A 20,209-nucleotide genomic window follows, 5' to 3' on the forward strand; every position below is an offset into this window, starting at 1 on the left:
GGCCGTTTCTCAGTGACCAGTAATGACATAGACAAGAGGGTAGTGTGTGCGTGTAGGACCTTTTGTTGGCCGACCTTTTAATCCTAATTCTCCAAAGAGTTGGTTTTTGTATGAAAGTAACGAGTGAAAAAGTTTTGAATTGATAAACTGATTAGAGAATAATTTTTGCTTTGCATTGATAGACTGGTTAGACAAGAGATGAGTGATAAGAACGAACGTGTCCGATTCAGCGGGAAAGAGGAAGACTTTTTGTACTTTTCGGAGCAATTTGAAGCTCGCATTTTTGTCCTTAAGTTGTACAAGGTACTTGATGGTAGTAGTACATTTGAAGATTATGTCCCATCTACACGCCCTAACGCTTCACGAGCCGAAAAAGACGCAGCTATAGATAAAGGGAGAGAAATTTTCAAAGAAAAGCAAATGCAAATATGGTATGAGCTTGTCTCGGCGCTAGACAAGCAGTCAGTTCTTTATCTTAGGCCATATAAAGGAGATGGGGCTCAAGCATGGGATGTGTTAACTAAGAGATTCCGTAGCTTTGAGAGACCTAGATTACAAAAATTAGTAAGCGAACTCACTAGCCTTGTTAAAAGAGACGACGAAAGTCTAATCGAGTATATAACAAGAGCAGAGGAACTACAATTTAACCTTAACCAAGTCAACGAGGGTTTGAGTGAAAACATGTTTACATCAATTCTACTGAAAGGTCTGCCGAACGAATTTGATAATTTTGTCACACTTGTTAAGTACGGTAGTGAGGATAAATCACTTGATGAGTTGAAGCGAGATCTGATCAACTTTGACACTGAGCGAAGAATAGAGAGTGATAGGAAAAACGCAAGTGAAAGTGTCTTCCTAACAAAGCACAAGAGGTGCCATAACTGTAACAAGTTTGGACATATTGCAAAATTCTGTCGCTCAAATAATAAGCCTCATAACCCACAGCCTAATACCAGCAAAGTAATTCAATGCTACAATTGCAATAAGTTTGGACACAAAGCTACAGAGTGTAGGAATAAAAAGTTTGAGAGTCATGCCAGGCGAAGCGTTAGAAATGAGAAACAGAACTTAGCAAAAGATGAAGAATACTTCAGTTTCTTTTTATGCCCATTTGATGATGAGGGAGTAGGACTAGTGCTAGATTCGGGGCAACAAGTCACATGATGAACAACAGGGAAATGTTTATCGATTTCGATGACAGTTTCTCGGGCAAAGTACTGAACGCAAACAAAACGGAGTCTGAAATTTGTGGCCGAGGTACAGTTGCATTTTTAGTTAAGGATAGTAATCAGGTTAATAGAAAAATTATCTTAGAGAACGCCTTGTTTATACCTGAAAACTCACACAGTCTAGTGTCAATTAGTAAACTTAGAGAAGCAGGAGCTGAAGTTTTGATAGGACCAGAAGTAAGCATAATTGACAAAAGCGGTCTAGAGTACCCATTTAGGCAGGAGAAAAATTTGTTCATTTGGGACTTTAGAGAGATTGATAAAACTTGCAAAGAAAATTGCCTACTGTCCAGTAGCTTAAAAATGTGGCACAAAAGATTGGGTCATAACAATTTTACGGACCTTAGCAAACTAGTTGAACACGTTGAAGGAATGCGTATCAGCGACAGTTCGGTAGATGTATGTGAGATTTGTGAGTTGAATAAGGCTAAGAAACAACCAATAGCAAAAGATTGCACAACAAGAGCACAAGCAGTGTTGGACATTGTGCACACAGACATCTTAGGGCCTATTACCCCCGAGGCTGTAGATGGCCACAAGTACGCGATAGGATTTGTTGATAGCTTCAGTAGATATTGTAGGGTTTACTTTATGAAGTCAAGGGACGAGGCTCTAGAAAAATTTCAACAATTTTGTGCAGATGTAGGCCAACCTTTAACTTTAGTATCAGACGGTGCAAAAGAGTACATATCTAGCGACTTTAAAAAGTTTGCCCGGTTAAAAGGAATCAGGCTTGAGAATTCTGCGGCGTACACGCCACAAGAGAATGGTAAAATTGAGAAACTTTGGGACGTCACTGTAGGAACTGCTAGATGTTTAGGAGATCAGGCTTCTTTAGAGAAAAAGTATTGGACTTATTCGCTCAACATGGCGTTCTATTTGAAAAATTTTTGCTATCATTCGGCAATAAAGAAAACCCCTCATGAAGCCATGTATGGTGAGAAACCAAATCTTAGTTTCATGAAAGTATTCGGTTGTGTAGCTTACCCTTTCATAGAGAAACAGTTCAGAAACAAAATAGACAGAAAAGCGAAAAAAGGAATTTTCTTAGGTCATGCACTCGATAGTAGATCTTTTTTGATAGGAATAGAAAACGATCGCGGTGAGCTTAAGGTTCAAAAAACAAGGAATGCAAGGTTCGACGAGAACAACTATTACTTCGGAGTGAATTGACAGGCAAATCTAGAACATGAGGTAAACAAAGAGATGAGTGAAATAGTTTTTTTAAGTGAAATTGTTGATCAAAATTTGTTACCTAAAAACGCAAAAGAGGCGCTCAAGAATGAAAACTGGAGGAAGGCAATGCAGGACGAATATAACTCACTGAGTGAAAATAAAGTTTGGGATCTGGTTGAGAATAATGGAGCAAAAGTAGTGGGTAGTAGATGGCATTTTGGAGTTAAATATGGTCCGACGGGGGAGATAAGTAGATTCAAAGCAAGGTTCGTGGCCAAAGGTTACAGTCAAGTCTTAGGGAAGGATTTTCATGAGACGTACTCACCAACGACTAGGTTGTCAACAATTCGTTTAATTGTGAGCTTGTCTGTTCAAAAAGGGTCGAAAATAAGACAAATGGATATAAAAACGGCATACCTTAATGCACCTATAGCTGAAGAAATTTACATGAAACAACCAGAAGGTTTTGAGCAATTAGACAACAAAGGAAAACCTCTTATTTGTTTAATGAAGAAAAGTCTTTACGGTCTTAAGCAGTCAGGAAGGAATTGGTATCAGACATTTAGGAACTTTTTGGTAGCTAAAGGTTTTGAATCTTCGGTTCATGATAACTGTTTGTTCATAAAGAAAAGTGAAACACAAATTCAAGGCGCAGTTTGTTTGTGGTTAGATGATATAATAAGCTGTGAATTTCAGGAAAACTTCTCGGCTTGGTTTGAGAGTGAGCTGTCTAAGGATTTCAAAATAAGTGATTGTAGGGATCTTTGTTGGTTTCTTGGAATGAAAATTGTGAAAAAGGAAAATTCAATTGAAATCAACCAAGAACAGTATATTGAAAAGCTGTTAGAGAGATTTGGACTAGAAAATTGCAAATCAGTAGAGACACCACTTGCAGAAATAAAACTAACAAAAGAAGACTGCCCTCAGGAGGGGAGTGAAGAGCAAGAGCGCATGAAAAATTTTGATTTTAGAAATTTAGTGGGTTGCTTGAATTATTTAGCTTGCTCAAGTAGACCAGACATTGCTTTTGCAGCAAATTTCTTAAGTTCTTTTGTTGAGAATCCAGGGGAAAATCACTGGAAAGCCGGAAAAAGAGTTTTGAGATACCTCAAAGGTTCTAAGTCAAAGAGTTTAGTTTTTAGGAGGGGAGACAAGTTAACCTTAGAGTGTTACTCCGATGCCGATTGGGCGGGAAATTTAGACCATAGGAAAAGCACTTCAGGATATTGTTTCAAACTTAGTAGTAGCTCAGCCGTTGTCAGCTGGTCAACAAAGGTTCAAAGATGTGTTGCTACATCAACGGCAGAAGCCGAAATGAATTCCTTAGTAGAGGCAACAAAGGAGGCCATTCACTTGAGAGATCTGCTTCAGGACTTAAGCGTTGAGGTGCAAAAACCTATTGAGATTTTCGTTGACAACCAGGCATGCATAGTGCTCAGCAAGCAGTCCACTCACTATGGAAAAACAAAACACTTTGCACTTAAACTTCATTTCATAAGGGAGCTTGTAGAAAGGGGAGAGCTGGAATTGAAATACTTGCAAACTGACCTCATGATCGCAGATGTCCTCACCAAGGGGTTAGGTAAAACAAAACACGCTAGGTTTTGCGCGGCTCTCTTAGGTGACACCCAACCCGAAAGGAGGGGTGAAGGAAGTCGAGAATGACTTCCGATACTTTCCGATTTTTGATTTAAAAGTCACAGTTCGAGTTGGGAATGTCACAACCATTAAGCTATGATTGCGGGAACATAATGCTATATAAACCGACTGATTCGTAACAAATCTTGCCGCCAATTGAAACATTGATTAATACTTCTCTCTCTCACATCAATACACAACTTATCACTAAACAATGCTACATGCTGGGTGCACAATTGAGTTTTTATTCTTATTGAAGCTCAATAAGAATAAAGTTTAAAGGTTTTCAGTTTTTTTTTCAAAAAAAATTCCAAGTCCTGTGATCTGAGTACTCAAATCCTGGGTACTTACAATTGTGTGATCTGAGTATTCAATTTTTTGATCTGCTGGAGAGCAGAAAAAGATAGTATATAAGAGTGAGCACTAATAAGCATGCAGATTATAAAGTTTTTTGAAGACATAATTTTTGACGATAAAATATAAGCTTCAATTAACTGTTCATCAATAAACAGTTCAATTAAAAGCAAACTATAAAATATCTAGGTACCAAGATGTAAATTCGGAATTACTACATGTTTTGAGCGAAATTTACTGACCACATGAAAACTGTTTAAAACTGAGACAGCAGATTTGTGATCTCCTTTATTAGTATCACCATTTGAAAACATTTTTATGGTTTTCTGAAGAATCTAGAAAACTCCAGATTGTGTCAAATTACTGCCTTTTTTCATGGAAAATATTTTCTGCTCTTGGTTTTTACTTGAGGAAGAGCATATTTGGTCAATTGTTCTCAATTTTAATGCAAATGAATGAGGCAAATCAAATGGAAGGTATAATAAAGCCAAGCTCAAACGCATTCAATTTTATTCTGTTTTTTTTTTTGTAAATCGTTGCCAATAATTCATAATCCGGAAATCTAATAGTAATACGATCATTGTTGGCAACTCTTTATTTTTAAATTATGAAATCAGAAAAGTTCTGGCACTAATCGCGGTTCGAGATGTAAATCAGATTTGTGAAGTGACTATGGCAGAGATAGGTAACCTTCAATAAAGTGCAAAATTTTGAAATCTGTTACTGTATATAGCAAAAGTTGACATTGTAGTATTAGGCACTCCGTAAATCTGGCATTTTAAAACCTGTACGTGCGGTGTTTAAAGCTCAGTTATGTGAGTCTGCGTGCGTCACATCGAAATTATGACCAACATCTCGAACAATCTCGTTCTTGTCAAAAGCCGGAATCTTGCAGTGTTTTCATCAGAGTAATGTATTTTATAATTCGTAAACAATTTTCATCTACCAGATTCGGGTTGAAAACCAAATAATCGTATGCGCCTGCTTTTTTTGAAGTTGAAATCATTTCTCGATGTCCTCAAAATAAAAATACGGTAAAATGCGCTACATTTACATGCTAAAAACCATCAAAATTTCAAACTTTAGGACAAAATTTTCTTAACCATTGTTTATGAAATTGCGGTTTGTATGTTGTAGAACATTCTCACTTCATCCCGAGATTTGTGGTACAGTTTCCAACATTTCATGTTTGGCACCTTGATTAACTTCCACTATGATTCTTATATTCCCGAAATTCAGTGCACATGCTGAAATACAGAGCGCTCCAAACCGCAGATAATTATTATGCACGCAATTATCCAAACAGAGCAACCGATCAGAGCCTCAACAAGTTAGCTGAACTTCAATTTTTGCAAGAAAGTTGCTGAACTGCGATGAATGATTGAGTCAGATTGTTCAGAGCATTACAGTGCACTAGACTTAAGTCTTTGATCATGTTCGTTGGTGCCTCAACACTCGACAGATCTCTGCAAAGTATGCGTTTCATAAAGGTTCTAGATGAGTACACGTAAAGATTCTTTATAATGAGTTCCCAATTATCTCTTAATCCCCCAATTGCTCATTTCAACCAGGGAACTCGTACTAATACAGTCCTGAAATAATTTTGTTACCACCCGGCGCAAATGTTCAATCGTGTAAACAAAAGAAATAGACGCACATATTCAAAATCGTCCCCCCCCCCCATCCACCTATCATGTTTATCTGCAGAGGTGATTCACAGTGGCGTATTTGACAACAACAAAAGGAGGCAAGTTTCAGTTCGGTATTTAATCTATCTAATGTCTGAGAAATTCAAACAATACCGGCCCATTAAACTCTAGGTCTGTATGAATAAAGAAATCGCTATAAGCTCAACGTACAATATCTAACATAGCAAAGTTTTGAATGTTTCAGCGCTTTAACCTTCAGCTAAACTTGGCGTGTGCAACGTGAAACATCTCAACATTATTCAAACGGCTTTAATTGTATGTTGTGTATTTTGTGTTTAGCTGAATTATACCAAATTTATTTAGTCCTGAAACTTGCATAGCGTCATTTGTCCCAGTTTACATCAACTAGTATTAAACATTCACCATTACTGTAAGAATAAACTGAAACCACATAGCTTACCATACCATAACATCGTTTCAACGTGTTGTACCGATTTCAGTCCTTAAATTTGCAGTTTCATGCCATAATAATACAAGACATCTTAAACCTTTCTCATTATAGAAGCTTTTGCCATTCTAACTCGTTACTCTTTCGCTTTCCTGTGTATTATTGGCGAACAAACCGAATTTTGTTTGATTTCGAGCAAGACATACAGAATCTTTCGTGCAGCAAACACCATAATTGTAGCTAGTGCATCATCCCAACATACCAGATTTGTTATAAATATTAGCTAAACTGGTTATAAACCGTGTGAAACCAATTCCTCCCCTTCGTGGCACGATTGTTTAACGATATTTAGAACAAGTTCTTGACAATGAGTTGGGACGGATACGTTGATAGTATTTTGGGATCCGCTAACGTCGGTGGAGGTACGAATACTGACAAGGCAGCCATCATAGGACAAGATGGATCCATCTGGACATCTGCATACGGAGGCAAAGGTATGTCAATCGGGGCTACCGAAGCCGCGACCCTTGCCGCAGCCATCAAGAGCAAAGATTTCACGCCTCTTCAAGCAGGTGGAATTATGCTGGAGGGAACCAAGTACCAGTTCTTAAGGGAAGAGGATGGGAAAGTTGTCCAGGGGAAGAAAAAGGAACACGGAGCCGTAACTTGCGTGGCGTCAAAGTCTGCCATAGTGATAGCACACACTGCAGAGGGACAACAAGCGGGCTTGTCAACGAAAGCAGCAGCCTCCATCGCGGAGTACCTCGAATCTTTGGGCTACTAGGTGGTGGGCTGAGATCTAGACATCCGGAAAACTTTGACAGTTATTAAATGCCATTCGTTATAAATTATTGACATGTGAAGTATTGAACTGAGTTTAATCCTATATCATTGAATAAAACTTGTCTGATACCTGTTAAACAACCATGTTCTCAAACAGCAAACAGTTGATCGTGATGAGATAAAAATTCACAACTAAGGAGTATACGGATGCCTTGCAGAAGCTCTTGAATTAGGTTTTTCATTAAAAACGAGCTTAGAGCATTTTTTCGGACACCGTACGTACATTATGCGTTTAAGGGGATGCATAACATAAGGGACAGAAGTTTGTCCGCATTTTAGTTGGTACAATTGAACTTCGTATCACTGAAATCAAAATTTTCCTACTTACACTTTTTTGACTAAACAGGCTAATTCCAATGCACCTGGGAAGAGAAGCGCCAGTGTTGGCGAGGTCTCGAAAGGTCACAACAGCTGCCAGCAGATTGTAAAAAATTCACGAAAAAGCCATAAAAGCTGTTCGAGAAATGCAGTGAAATTTGAGTTTCAACAGGGTGAGGGTTTTAAATGGAGGACACCTAAACCTGTCGAATGAACGACAAATACTAATGCATGCAGAATCTCCAAAACGTGCTGATAATTTGGTACTAGTTGCCGGACGGGTGGGTGCACTTTACACGAATCATTGCCTCGGCGCAATAACCGGCCCGCTGAGGAATACATCCAACGAGACATTATTCAGCACAATTTGAACTTTTAATTCGGCATCCTTAACCATTTTTGTTGACAGTTCTGTAGTCCAAATTAAAAGAGTTCTTGAATGGTGAAGATGACAGCTTCAGGGATTTTAAAGTAATCTAGGTCAAAATGGTTTAAGCAGCACTTCGAAGGTATTAACAAAATGTATTCTGTTTGAGAGACTGGGCATAAACGTGACGTAAATGAACATTTTTGTAACTTAAAGTGTCACAAAAACTTTTTGGTTGTAAATTAGAAATGCACTGATGCAACTGGTTCAATTTACAAGCAGCAATATTTTCTGGCCAAAATTGGAAAAGGTAATTGTGAACTTCAATTTCACGACCGATGTACTCGGCAGTTCAATTGTTTTGCAATTCGAATATGCATATTCCCATCTGTCTCATACAATATAAAGATTTCAGTATACGGAATTCAAAGATTTAATGACTGCGTTGTTTAACAAGTTTACTCTTGTTTTGATCAAAATAAAAATTAAATCAATCCTTCAAGGTCCGATAGCAATTGCTTAACACAACCTTATTGCCCAACGCCAAGTTTCCACTTTTTGCATTAAACACGTAGCGGTTAAACTGAATTCTTTCATTTGGTTATTTTGTAGCTCCTTGCTGATGAATGAGGACAAAAACTAGTAAAATTAACTGAAGTCCCCACTAATTTGGGTGACATTTAAACAAGGAAGGACTCCCCTCATGAAGTGAGTCCGATATCATTTGAGGTTAATGAGAGCTAACGTGAGATAACAGTTAATGATTTTCATTGTTTTCCGCGTTGTTTCGGATAGTCCTCCGATAGTTTTTAACGCCAATGGTGTGAAGTGGATGCACATATCGCGGCACTTCCGGTAATAATGCCCAATCTTTGTCTTCCGCTAGATTAGCAAAACCACATCTGAGATCAGACTGCCCTGCAGTGGGGACGTAATGGTGACGTCTAACGCTGAGGGTTGTCCTGCTATAAAATTGGGCAGATATTCGCCTGGTCTGCCATTATTGTGTCTCGTACTCTGGCTGTCATAACGTGATGAATTACAGAACCCAAAATATTTTGAAATTTGTTTCGTTGATGATCAAATTTTTCAAAAATTCAATTCCTCTAGAAGGTTCTAACAGCACTCACCAAAAAACTTGTCACCTCCATGAGGGGGGATAAAAACCATTTGATGTTTGGTGTTTTGATTCGAATGGTGGAAATGTAGTCAATAACTCGGGAAAGAAATTTGCTGATTTCAGATTCGAAAAGTAGCACGGAAGTTTCAATGGGACGCTAAGTAGCACGGAAATAGTAAGGCGATTTTTGCGAAGTAAATTTGTGCTTGCCAATGTAGTCCTCGTGAGTTCAGTGGTAGCATTAGGAATCCTGTACAGCGTTGATTTTTATACTAAATAGGATCCAATTTTCTTTATACGAAGGTAAAGCTGAAAACTTAAGAGATCTAAGCAAGCGCAAGTACTTTGAAACTGGACCAGTACTGGAGTTCAACCAGCGTCTTTTACAAACTTTGTGTGGTACCCATTTACATCAACTGGTTTTAAGCACTCAAAATTGGACATCTCTTATAGTCCGTTCTTGCGTTCGTTCCTGTTTATCAGGGCTTAATATATTTAGTCAAATGGCACAAAAAAAGCTCCACATAAACGTATTTCGCCTATTTTGTACAAAATGACGGATATAGCAGACATCAAAACTGTTTAAACATTATTCGCTTACTCAGATGAGGGCTGTTTTCCCGAAACAACAAATTGATCTTCCGCTAACTCAAATCGATATTTACCCAAACACCTATAACGCATTGTGCATTAATTTGGCTCAATGACTTCTCTTAACAGCTGCACAGAAATAGCAAAATAGTCTCAGGTCTAATCCTTTATTTTGCGATGAAAACGCATTCGGAGTGTAATTTTGCTCGATCATTTTTAAAATGATTTTTCATTTTTATCCCAATTAGAAAAACGTCTCTTACTTTTAGAAAATCAGACGATAAGATGTTTATCAATATTCAAATGAGGCAAAAAGTACGGTTTTTTTTCTGAGTGAAGCCCCTGGTTTTTAAGGCTCTGATGAAGTGTGTTTGAAAAAAAATTAACTTTCGGTCTTTTTTTGTTTTTTGCCTTTTTACCCAGTCCACTTACTCAAAGGTCTAATTTGCTATCTATTGAGCTATCTAAGTAAATTTGTCAGTTTTTTACCTGATAACAAATGGTTTTTTGCTCAAAAAAATCGATAATTGTCCATTATTTATCACATTTTTCTGTTACATTGACTGTCAAATTAAGTACATTGTATGTTTGGAATAAACACTTTTTTAAATGGAGAAACAGCAATAGTAAGACTAGTTTCGTTATATTTGTGCAATTCAACACTAAAAAAACATTACACGGATTGTCATTGTCAATTTTCATCAAATGTTTTTTGATGTTTTTTAAATCAAAGCGCAATTTTTGACAGATGCAATGACGTACGTGCAAATAAGAATGAGCATCTTTTATAAATTGAGCGAAAACTGTGTGGTTTTCGCTTGAACACTGTGCTTGCGTTAAATTTTTCCTGAAATTTAGAGTTTTCCCGCTTTTCGTTGAACGGCTAATCACTATTTCGTTGTCTTTTTCCCAAATTTCACAAATTACAGGTGCAATTGGCCTCCTATGCTATAACAATTTAGACTATTTTCTATTTTTAATTAAAAGTTTATGGTTGTTATGACTTATGGTTTTATAAACTTGCTTTCAAAAAAATCACAGGTTTCTTGAGCTTTGTCATATCATTTTAATTATGTTTTTCCGACTAAGATTCTAAAAGTTTTCATTTCCTATTTTTGATGTTATTTTTGCTGTTATTTCGACTTTTTGTATTGATCACATTTAAGTGGTCAAAAGACAACGCACCTGACTGTATTTAATGTTTCTAAATAGTAAAATATTTTAATTCTTCGACACCTAAATCATATGGTTATTGAGTTTTGGTGGTAATTAGTTCTTTATGTTTTATATGATTTTGTTGTTTATCTTGTCTATTCGTCGCCTGAATTGCAGATATCATCGGCCCTCTAATGAGGCATTATTTAATTTGTTTAGTGGTTTAAATTTAGAACAGTTTTTTTTTATATGAATGCATCAATTATTTACGAAAAATATATGAATTTTTGAAAAATTTCTGTCTCTTTCTAATTTGGTAGAAAGTTATTTTTTAAATAAAATTGAATTAATACAAATCTTTGTTATCAAACTTTGATTCGGAATCAAAAGTTTTTGCTCATTAAAGGTTCAAATAAGTGTAATTTTTGTTGAAGAATTCTTCATTCTTCTCAATCGCTCTCTATAACATCAGTCCTGTTCTCCTCAAGTTTCATAATTCTTCTCATTTCAATCTTCATTGAACTTTTGAAAGTTATTTATGTTCTCCCCGCTCCTTAGGCGAGACAATATTTGCAAAAACGAAGGTCCCCTCTTATTGGGCGACATATCTCAAAAGACTCCACTCTTTTTGGAGTTCACAATGTTTGCTCAAAATAGAATTTGTCCAAAAATATTGCGAAAGTTGGGGTTACGGGACTCGTGCAAACGACATTGTAGCCGACCCTCGTACAATCACAACGAAAACCGACTGAGCCAATCTATCAAAAGCGATATCATGTCCTTGCGACTGATAGTTTCTGCTGTCAGCTAACAGAGCTATAAGCTTTAACGCTTTCTTGAGAGTAACTGACAGACCACCCAATGACTCCACAGCAAGAGGAACAAACAAAATTTCTTGTTCAGAGCAATTATTTTCGGGTTGTGCATACTTTTGCTCTTCGGCTGCTTCAATCGCGTAACCAGACTTTCTGCCGCATGATTTATAATGTTTGGTTGCAGTGGAGAAGTTACGGTGACGTCTAGAGCAGCTGGACGACCTGATTTCCATTAGGGCAGAAATATGTCGCCAGGATGAGAACCGTTTCCTGCAATAAAGTTCTGTTTTTGGATGACTGGGGACAAGTCAGCTGCAGAGCAAGCTGATGCAAAACGGTCACGAATCCTGTCATGCCGAGAAATTTCATCCCCTCTTCCGGGACAGATGACGGCGTGGTCACCAAAAATGTCAAGGGTCCCAGACTTGCAGTATAGGCATTTTCTGTCACCTTCATAAACTGTAATACCTAGTCTGTATTTGACACTGATTTGAAATTCACTGGGACTCAGATGGAGACCCAAGGCAGGAACTGGAGGTGCCGCAAGCCATGCGCCGGAATGAGGCAAACAGAGTGATTGCAGTCTTGCTTTCTGCCTGTTTGACGACTGATTTCTGAGCAGCTCAGAAAACTTTTCAGTATCTACAGCTTCTTGAATTTTCTTCTGTGTGTAGGAATTCAAGTTGAAAGGTTCAAGACTTGCATAGAATTCCTTAAAAACTCTACTGTCTGACGCGCGCTGGTTTGTAATTTTCTGAACCAAGTCATCAGATGCTAACCCTGCGCCCACATATGCGGCTTTGTATTGCTCTTGCGATTGTCGCACTCCGAGGCCAGAAATGTTTATTGGCAATGTTGACTGCATCCACGCATTGTCACAGGTGACAGTACCTATTGTTTGATCTAAGGCATCCCGTTGGCTGGAATCGAAGACTTTTAAAACATCGATCAGATGTCTTGTCGGCGTGTTAGTGCGTAGAGAGTAGACTAACTTTGGTGTCCCTAGGCAATAACGAAGTATGCCGAGAGCACATTGAGGATCATCCAGATAACTCAAATTTTCCAAGAGCGACACAACCTTCTGAACACGTTTCTGCAGGCAAGAAGAAACAAATTCTGGTGATCCGACTGCGGCACCCAGTACTTCAAAACCATTGCCCATATTTCTTGTAGCTTCTCGATCAACTGAGGGTAGATCTATGATTGACCAGAGTTTGCACTTGTCTTTCCTCAAATACAGACCCCTTTTTAAACCTTCAGTGACTAAGATATCGAGTTTAGTTCAGATTGGATCTTCTGAACCTGCAACGAAACCATCGTCCAAATACCAAATGTGCTGGGTAAGATTTGGAACCGCGTCTCTTTTTTTCTATAACAGACCATAACGTCAACGAAAAGAGAAGTGGACCCAGGGGATCTCCTTGTTGAACACTCGATTCACTTTGAAGACTGGCGTTATTATACAGTATTGGCACATGCTGAGAGTAGTAAAAATTTGTGAAGGCTGCAATACCTGGTATGAAATTGCATGCTGCTTGCAGTAAGTGTGAACGCTTAACCGAATTAAAGGCATTTCGGATATCAATCTGAAGCACTCCTTCCTTAGAGTCAGCGTTGAAGATCTTTTCGTAGGTGATTTTCGCAGAGTGGATAATTGCTTCCGCATCTTCGCTGACTCCAACCCCTAGCTGAATGGAATCGAACAGCTCAATTGCTTCTTATTTTGCTTCTTTCACTAAACATTTAGCAATAAGACGCCTCAGGATTTCACTGACAGCTATTGGACGTACTCCTCCTTTCCTTTTGGATAGAGCGGTGAGCGATGCGCTGCAGAGGGCTTTTGAAACAAATGAAGGGAATTTACCCCTGCTTCCTGTATTTACAAACCTTGTTATTGCTTTAAGGGCGGATTCAGAGTGGTCGGGAGCAGTACACTCTACTGCGTGCAATAGATGCTCTGGATACATCTTGGAAGGACCAGCTGCAGTGTACTTAGTGAAAGTTTTCAATTGTTCAAAAACTATGTTATCGCTAAATTGATACGCACTTGAAGGAACATTGTCTGGTTGGAGCAAAATTGGAGGCGCTTCTTTGGGATGTAGCTCTTCTAGTGCTTTCAGAGTAGCTCTGCTATTAGGCGCAAGTCCCTCAGATGACAGGATTTTTGCGGTGCGACCAAATTGACCTTGCAAACATAGACTTTTGGTAGAAAATTATAAAAAATGATTGTTGAGGGGGGTTAGAACATTATGTGCGAACGCACTCCTCGTTGCTTTTCTATATTGTTTTCTATTGCCATACAATTTCCAAAAATTAGTAAACTCCAGCTAGTTCTTTACTCATTTAACTGTTTGAGTTATTGTCGTCTAAGCAACGCGTCTTTTTTTGTTTCAATTTGCATACCTTACGCTGTGCGGTACTTTCCGGAAAACTTCATTTGTGTTCTAAATTGATATTTTGATGGCAATGTCATAACAATTGCTTTAATAGCAAATGTGGATTTCTGATTGTTAAAAAGAATGCATTATGGCCATTTTTGCTGGAAGCAGCAGATTTGCGGAAATTACAACTTTGTATTAAATAAACCAGTGCGTGATTCGAGTAACCAAATGCCACACTTTAAGACGGTCGTTTTTCGAACTAGCCGCCTCCCGTTTAACAAAAGTGACTTTAACTAACCGGTGTAAGCTAAACCTGCAATATTCAACAGGTGGGATAAATCTACTTATCCCATCATTTCAAAAAAATATGGAAGTGATGTTGAGCGGAAACAGTGAACAGTAAAAAAAAATTTGGAAAAGAAATTCCACATTGCAAGCAATCTTGGAAGGGAATACGTACTACTTGCAATCTGCTTAGAGGATTCTTGCAAGATTTGAATCATAATGCAAAAATCTTGCAAGATTTTGAATTCAACTTCCCAGTATCTTGCAAGATAATGAATCCATCTTGCAAGATTTTGAATTTAACTTCCAATTATCTTGCAAGATTATGAATCCATATTACAAGTTTCTTGCAAGATTTTGATTTCTTTGATATTTGTCCCTGGCTACCTGGCTGGGTTGACCGCAAGATTTATCAAAAAATTCGGACTGTTGGTTTCCTTTTAAATATTTCGTGTGAAGAAATTGAAAGCAAAAAATGAAAATAATAAAGAAGAATTTGGATAGCTGGAGATGTTTCGAGTTATTCGTCGGAAAAGTGTATTTGAATTCAAAATCTTACAGGAAATTTGCAAGATTCTTGCAAGATGTCACAACAGTCAAAATGTATTTGGGAAAAAATGTCTATTAGAATCGATTCTGCTTATCAAAATTCTGGTAACAGTCAATTGACTTGGTTTTCAGTTAGTTTTTGCCACCAAAAAATCTTAAATAAATTTTCCAGAACTTAAAAACTTGCAAGGTTCTTGCAAGATTTTGAATCGGGGCTGAAAATCTGTCCATTGATTACAGTTTTGTAATTTGTTTAATGAAGAATGATTTTCTTCACAGGTGTTTTCTAAAAGATTAGTACCCTAATTACTTTTTGCCTGAATTGATACTGTGAAAGATCCTTGCAAAAATGGTGCAAACTTTTAGTCATCCTGCATGATTTGAATCCGCTGATCACTAGATTATTATTTACAAATGTGCTGAAAGTTTGGTTCATTTTATGGATTACTTTAACAAATTTCCGCAACAAAGAAAGTTTTTGTCAACAATTTTTAGCTCCTGGACATAATTGAGCTTAACGCTTAAGTTCGTATAAAGTGCTACGCGCTAATTGTTTTAGCAGTAGGTTTTGTGGCATTCGTCATGTATTTCAAAGAGTCAAATAAATTTACATTTCAAGTCCGATTCGTTGGGTTTACTCGGTTGCAACATGAAGAATCAATTTTGTCAATTCTTAATATGAAAAACAAAAGTTTTTTGCTGCAAATATAATTGGAGATCATTTGTCTCATAACAAATAACGCATATAAATCAAAATTTTTAACTCATTTTTACATTGTTTTATGAAAGTTTGAAACAAGGGAACCAGTTCTGAGCAAAGTTCAAGAAGCGTAGGCTTTTATACAGTGTCTTCCTAACTTTTTAACGATTTCTCAAACTGAATGCATTTTTCGTCCTCTCTGAAATCTTATGTCATACTCTACTTGATCGATATTCGTTTGAAATTCCTTCAAATTTGTAAGAGCACTTATCTAATGATTTCGTCTAATGGTTCTTCTGACTGTAAGTACATTTGTACTGAAAAAAAATGTGTGTGTTTTTGAGCATTGCAACTTCTTTTATCTTATTCTTGTTAACTTGTAGCTCATTGAAATTTGAAATCTGTCCCATGTTTTGTTTGCTAAACAATTTAAATTATTTTTTATTGGATTTGTGTTATAACCAAATGTTTTATGACTTTGACACGTTGCGTTTTCACAAAATTTTCCCCTATTTTAGATATCTACCCATATTTGTTGTTCCTTTTTGGTGTCCTGTCATGTGATTGTTCCCGAGGATTTTGAAAAGAGGCCTATTTGAAAGCGAATAGCTGATGGTATTAAAGATTTTTAATTTTTTCACAAATTTTGTTTAATTTTTTAAGTTTCTCTCTGTATTTGTTGTTCTTGTTGTGGTTGTTTAAGCTATTTTCAAAAAAATAGCTGTCTGTTGAGGTATAAATGAATGCCTTTGATAACTAATTTTCAAGACTTTGAATTAAATTCTTTTCATATATTTTGCAAATTACCTCTTTTGTACTTTTTTCAACTTGTAGTTTAATCTCAGTATCGACAAATCCCGTCCACTTTTGTTGAAGCAAATTTAATGGAAATTTTTTACCTCTTCCTCATTTGTATACAATTAGGTCAATAATTTCTATGAGTGAGGTCGAAATATCATGCGCGAGCGCACATAAACGAGCCTTCTTGTATTTATAATATTTCATTATTTTGATCAAAGAAAATTTTGGTCAAAATTTTAATCTTATCATGCCAACTATCATGCTTAACTATCATGGAATTTTAAATGGGTTCTATCTCTTTTACTTTTTATGTTTTCGACAACTCCTTGACCCAATGAAATAGACCTATTTTCAAAATTCGTTATTTGCGAAATTCGCAAATTTCCGTATGAAATACTAACTTTTTTCCTAGGCAAGCTATACCAAAAATTCTTTTTGTTTTACACTCTACATACCCTGGGGATACTCCATACCGAGTTTAATTTGGTTTGAACAACTCCTTGACCCGATGAAAAAGACCTATTTTCAAAATTCGTTATTTGCGAAATTCGCAAATTTCCGTATGAAATACTAACTTTTTTCCTAGGCAAGCTATACCAAAAGTTCTTTTTGTTTCACACTCTCGATACCATTGGGATACTCCATGCCGAGTTTGGTTTGATTTGGACAACTCCTTGACCCAATGAAATAGACCTATTTTCAAAATTCGTTATTTGCGAAATTGGCAAATTTCCGTATGAAATACTAACATTTTTCCTAGGCAAGCTATACCAAAAATTCTTTTTGTTTAACACTTTCGATACCATTGGGATACTCCATGCCGAGTTTGGTCTGATTTGGACAACTCCTTGACCCAATGAAATAGACCTATTTTCAAAATTCGTTATTTGCGAAATTCGCAAATTTCCGTATGAAATACTAACTTTTTTCCTAGGCAAGCTATACCAAAAATTCTTTTTGTTTTACACTCTACATACCCTGGGGATACTCCATACCGAGTTTAATTTGGTTTGAACAACTCCTTGACCCGATGAAAAAGACCTATTTTCAAAATTCGTTATTTGCGAAATTCGCAAATTTCCGTATGAAATACTAACTTTTTTCCTAGGCAAGCTATACCAAAAATTCTTTTTGTTTCACACTCTCGATACCATTGGGATACTCCATGCCGAGTTTGGTTTGATTTGGACAACTCCTTGACCCAATGAAATAGACCTATTTCAAAATTCGTTATTTGCGAAATTGGCAAATTTCCGTATGAAATACTAACATTTTTCCTAGGCAAGCTATACCAAAAATTCTTTTTGTTTTACACTCTACATACCCTGGGAATACTCCATACCAAGTTTGGTTCACTTTGGACAACTCTATGACCTAATCAGAAAGACTTATTTCTAAAGTTACTTATTCAAAATTTTACGGAAATAATAAGAAATTTCCGTATGAAAAGCTAACTTTTTCCCTAGCGAAGCCATACCAAAAATTCTTTCTGTTTTACACTATCGATACCCTTGGGATACTCCATGCCGAGTTTGGTCTGATTTGGACAACTCCTTGACCCAATGAAATAGACCTATTTTCAAAATTCGTTATTTGCGAAATTCGCAAATTTCCGTATGAAATACTAACCTTTTTCCTAGGCCAGCTATACCAAAAATTCTTTTTGTTTTACACTCTACACACCCTGGGGATACTCCATACCAGGTTTGGTTCACTTTGGACAACTCTATGACCTAATCAGAAAGACTTATTTCTAAAGTTACTTATTCAAAATTTTACGGAAATAATAAGAAATTTCCGTATGAAAAGCTAACTTTTTCCCTAGCCAAGCTATACCAAAAAAATCTTTCTGTTTTACGTTTTACATACCCTGGGGATACTCCATACCAATTTTGGTTTGATTTGAACAACTTCTTGATCCGATAAAAAAGACCTATTTTTAAAATTCCTTTTTCGAGAAATTCAAAAAGTTTCGTATGAAAAACTAACTTTTTTCCTAGACAAACTATAGCAAAAATTCTTCCTTTCCTACACTCTACCTACACAGGGGATACTCCATACCAAGTTTGGTTCAATTTGGACAACTCTAAGACCTAATCAAGAAGACCTATTTTTAAAAATTATTTAAAATTAATTATTCGAATTAATCGGAAATTAACGTACGAAAAACTAACTTTTTTCCCTCGCAAGCTATATCAAAAACTCTTTTCGTCTTGCACTCTGTATACACGTGCTATAATTTACAACCACCTTTTGACCCTATTGAATTTGCCTATAATAGAAACACAGAAGTCCGAAAAACCATGCCGCAAAATAATCTATTGAAAAATTTGTTAGGAAAGAACAAACACGCTATAAATCGAAACTAACAAAGCACTAAAAATTTTTTGGGCTCCTTAGTTGTGCTCGAAGTGGCTGAGCATTGTAATCAGATAGGAGACTTCATTAAATTTAAAATAGAAGAGTTTATATTTAATGGCCGTCAAAACTATTTCCATTTTCTCCTCTGTATCTTCCACAACGAAACCAAAAGGAACAAATTTTTGCTCTTGCATTGTAACTAATTTCAGTTTTTTGACAACTCGGAGTTTTCGGAGCACACAGCGTTCCACATCTCCACGAAAAAAGAAGAGAATTTCGCCGACAAAATACTCGTCGCCACTTAGGTCGTCGTCAATTGAGACACAAACAAACTTATCAGCAACACATCCTCGTCCGTAGGCCGCCGATGATAAGAAAAAATTTCCAATTTTACAACAAAACAGTTTCAAATTTGGATTTTCTGTGCGAAACTTCCTTGTCTCAGTGTTTTCTAAAAATCCGTAACATTCATCTAGTTTTTTCTTCTCGTTAAAAGTTGTGAGCATTTCAGTCAGACAGTCGTCTTCTACAGTCATTTTCGCGATCATTTTTGCTCTTACAAATCTTCGTACTAGCAGCTGACACTGGTTTACGGTTCCTGTGAGTGGTGCAATCAAAAGTCTGTTGGCCGACTCAAACATGGCAGCAGATGCGGTGAACAATGGTCCTATATTTTTCGCCTGCCATCCTAGATGCCGGAGTAGATGAAAATTTATCGACTCCATCTTATTTGTTTTCTCCGACATGCTGATGCAGAATTCTGACAGCAGTTTATCACAAAAATTAGCATTCTCGTTAGATTCAAAAAGTTCACGAAGAGCAAAAACCAATTTTTTGAGATCCACTGCGTCACTTCTTCGTTCTTCACCATGCAAATACGGAGGGAAGATTATGGCTGACAAATAAAACAACAAAAACTTCACTTCCTTGGCTTTGAAGCTGGCTAAGGCTTCGAGGCTTCTGACGTTATTTTTGAACTCTTTCGGTAAGTCAACGTACTCGAGGAACGAATTAATTTCAGCTTTATGATCTGCATCCATTTTATTATAATGATGTAGAAGAAGATCTTTTGCTACACCAAGAAAAATTTGGTGCATTGGGTCAATTGGAGACGAAAGAGGTTGATTTGAAATTACATCAAAAGCTTTGCTTCTACCTTTTACGCCATGAGTTTTGACCTCGCAGTCCTCTTTTGGTCCCAACTCCGCTCTTAATTTATCAATGCTTCCATTCTCTAGCTCTTGTATGTTTCTCATATGCGAATCGAATGAGCGCATTTCAAAAGAGTGATCATGAGGGTATCGATGTGTGTATGCTAGATGAATTCCTCTCTGTGTGCATAATGTGCAACCATAGTAACCGTTGAACTGCTTCATTTTGAGTACTTTGGATTTTGCAACCAGATCAGTTACTATCAAGATTGGCTCAA

At 36.9% G+C, this 20,209-nt stretch overlaps 3 protein-coding genes across 4 annotated transcripts in view; 1 reads left to right on the top strand and 2 right to left on the bottom strand.

Moving 5' to 3' along the window:
• Window positions 1–20,209, bottom strand: part of LOC142344625 (trafficking protein particle complex subunit 2-like) — a 580,178-nt gene that overhangs the window by 271,299 nt on the left and 288,670 nt on the right. The window lies entirely within an intron of this gene.
• The window catches only part of LOC142344623 (ubiquitin carboxyl-terminal hydrolase 5-like), a 385,171-nt gene that overhangs the window by 76,297 nt on the left and 288,665 nt on the right, over window positions 1–20,209 (bottom strand). The window lies entirely within an intron of this gene.
• Window positions 6,229–7,418, top strand: LOC142344621 (profilin-like). The gene has a single exon (XM_075396429.1). The coding sequence runs from the start codon at window positions 6,862–6,864 to the stop codon at window positions 7,276–7,278; it is 417 nt and encodes a 138-aa protein (XP_075252544.1). The 5' UTR covers window positions 6,229–6,861; the 3' UTR covers window positions 7,279–7,418.

The sequence above is a fragment of the Convolutriloba macropyga genome, chromosome 8 (genome assembly GCF_964194025.1).
Source record: "Convolutriloba macropyga chromosome 8, txConMacr16.3, whole genome shotgun sequence".
NCBI classification, from domain to species: Eukaryota; Metazoa; Xenacoelomorpha; order Acoela; family Convolutidae; genus Convolutriloba; species Convolutriloba macropyga.

Excerpts from the sequence above, each read along its gene's own strand:
- LOC142344621 (XM_075396429.1), top strand. The coding sequence starts at position 6,862 with ATGAGTTGGGACGGATACGTTGATAGTATTTTGGGATCCGCTAACGTC.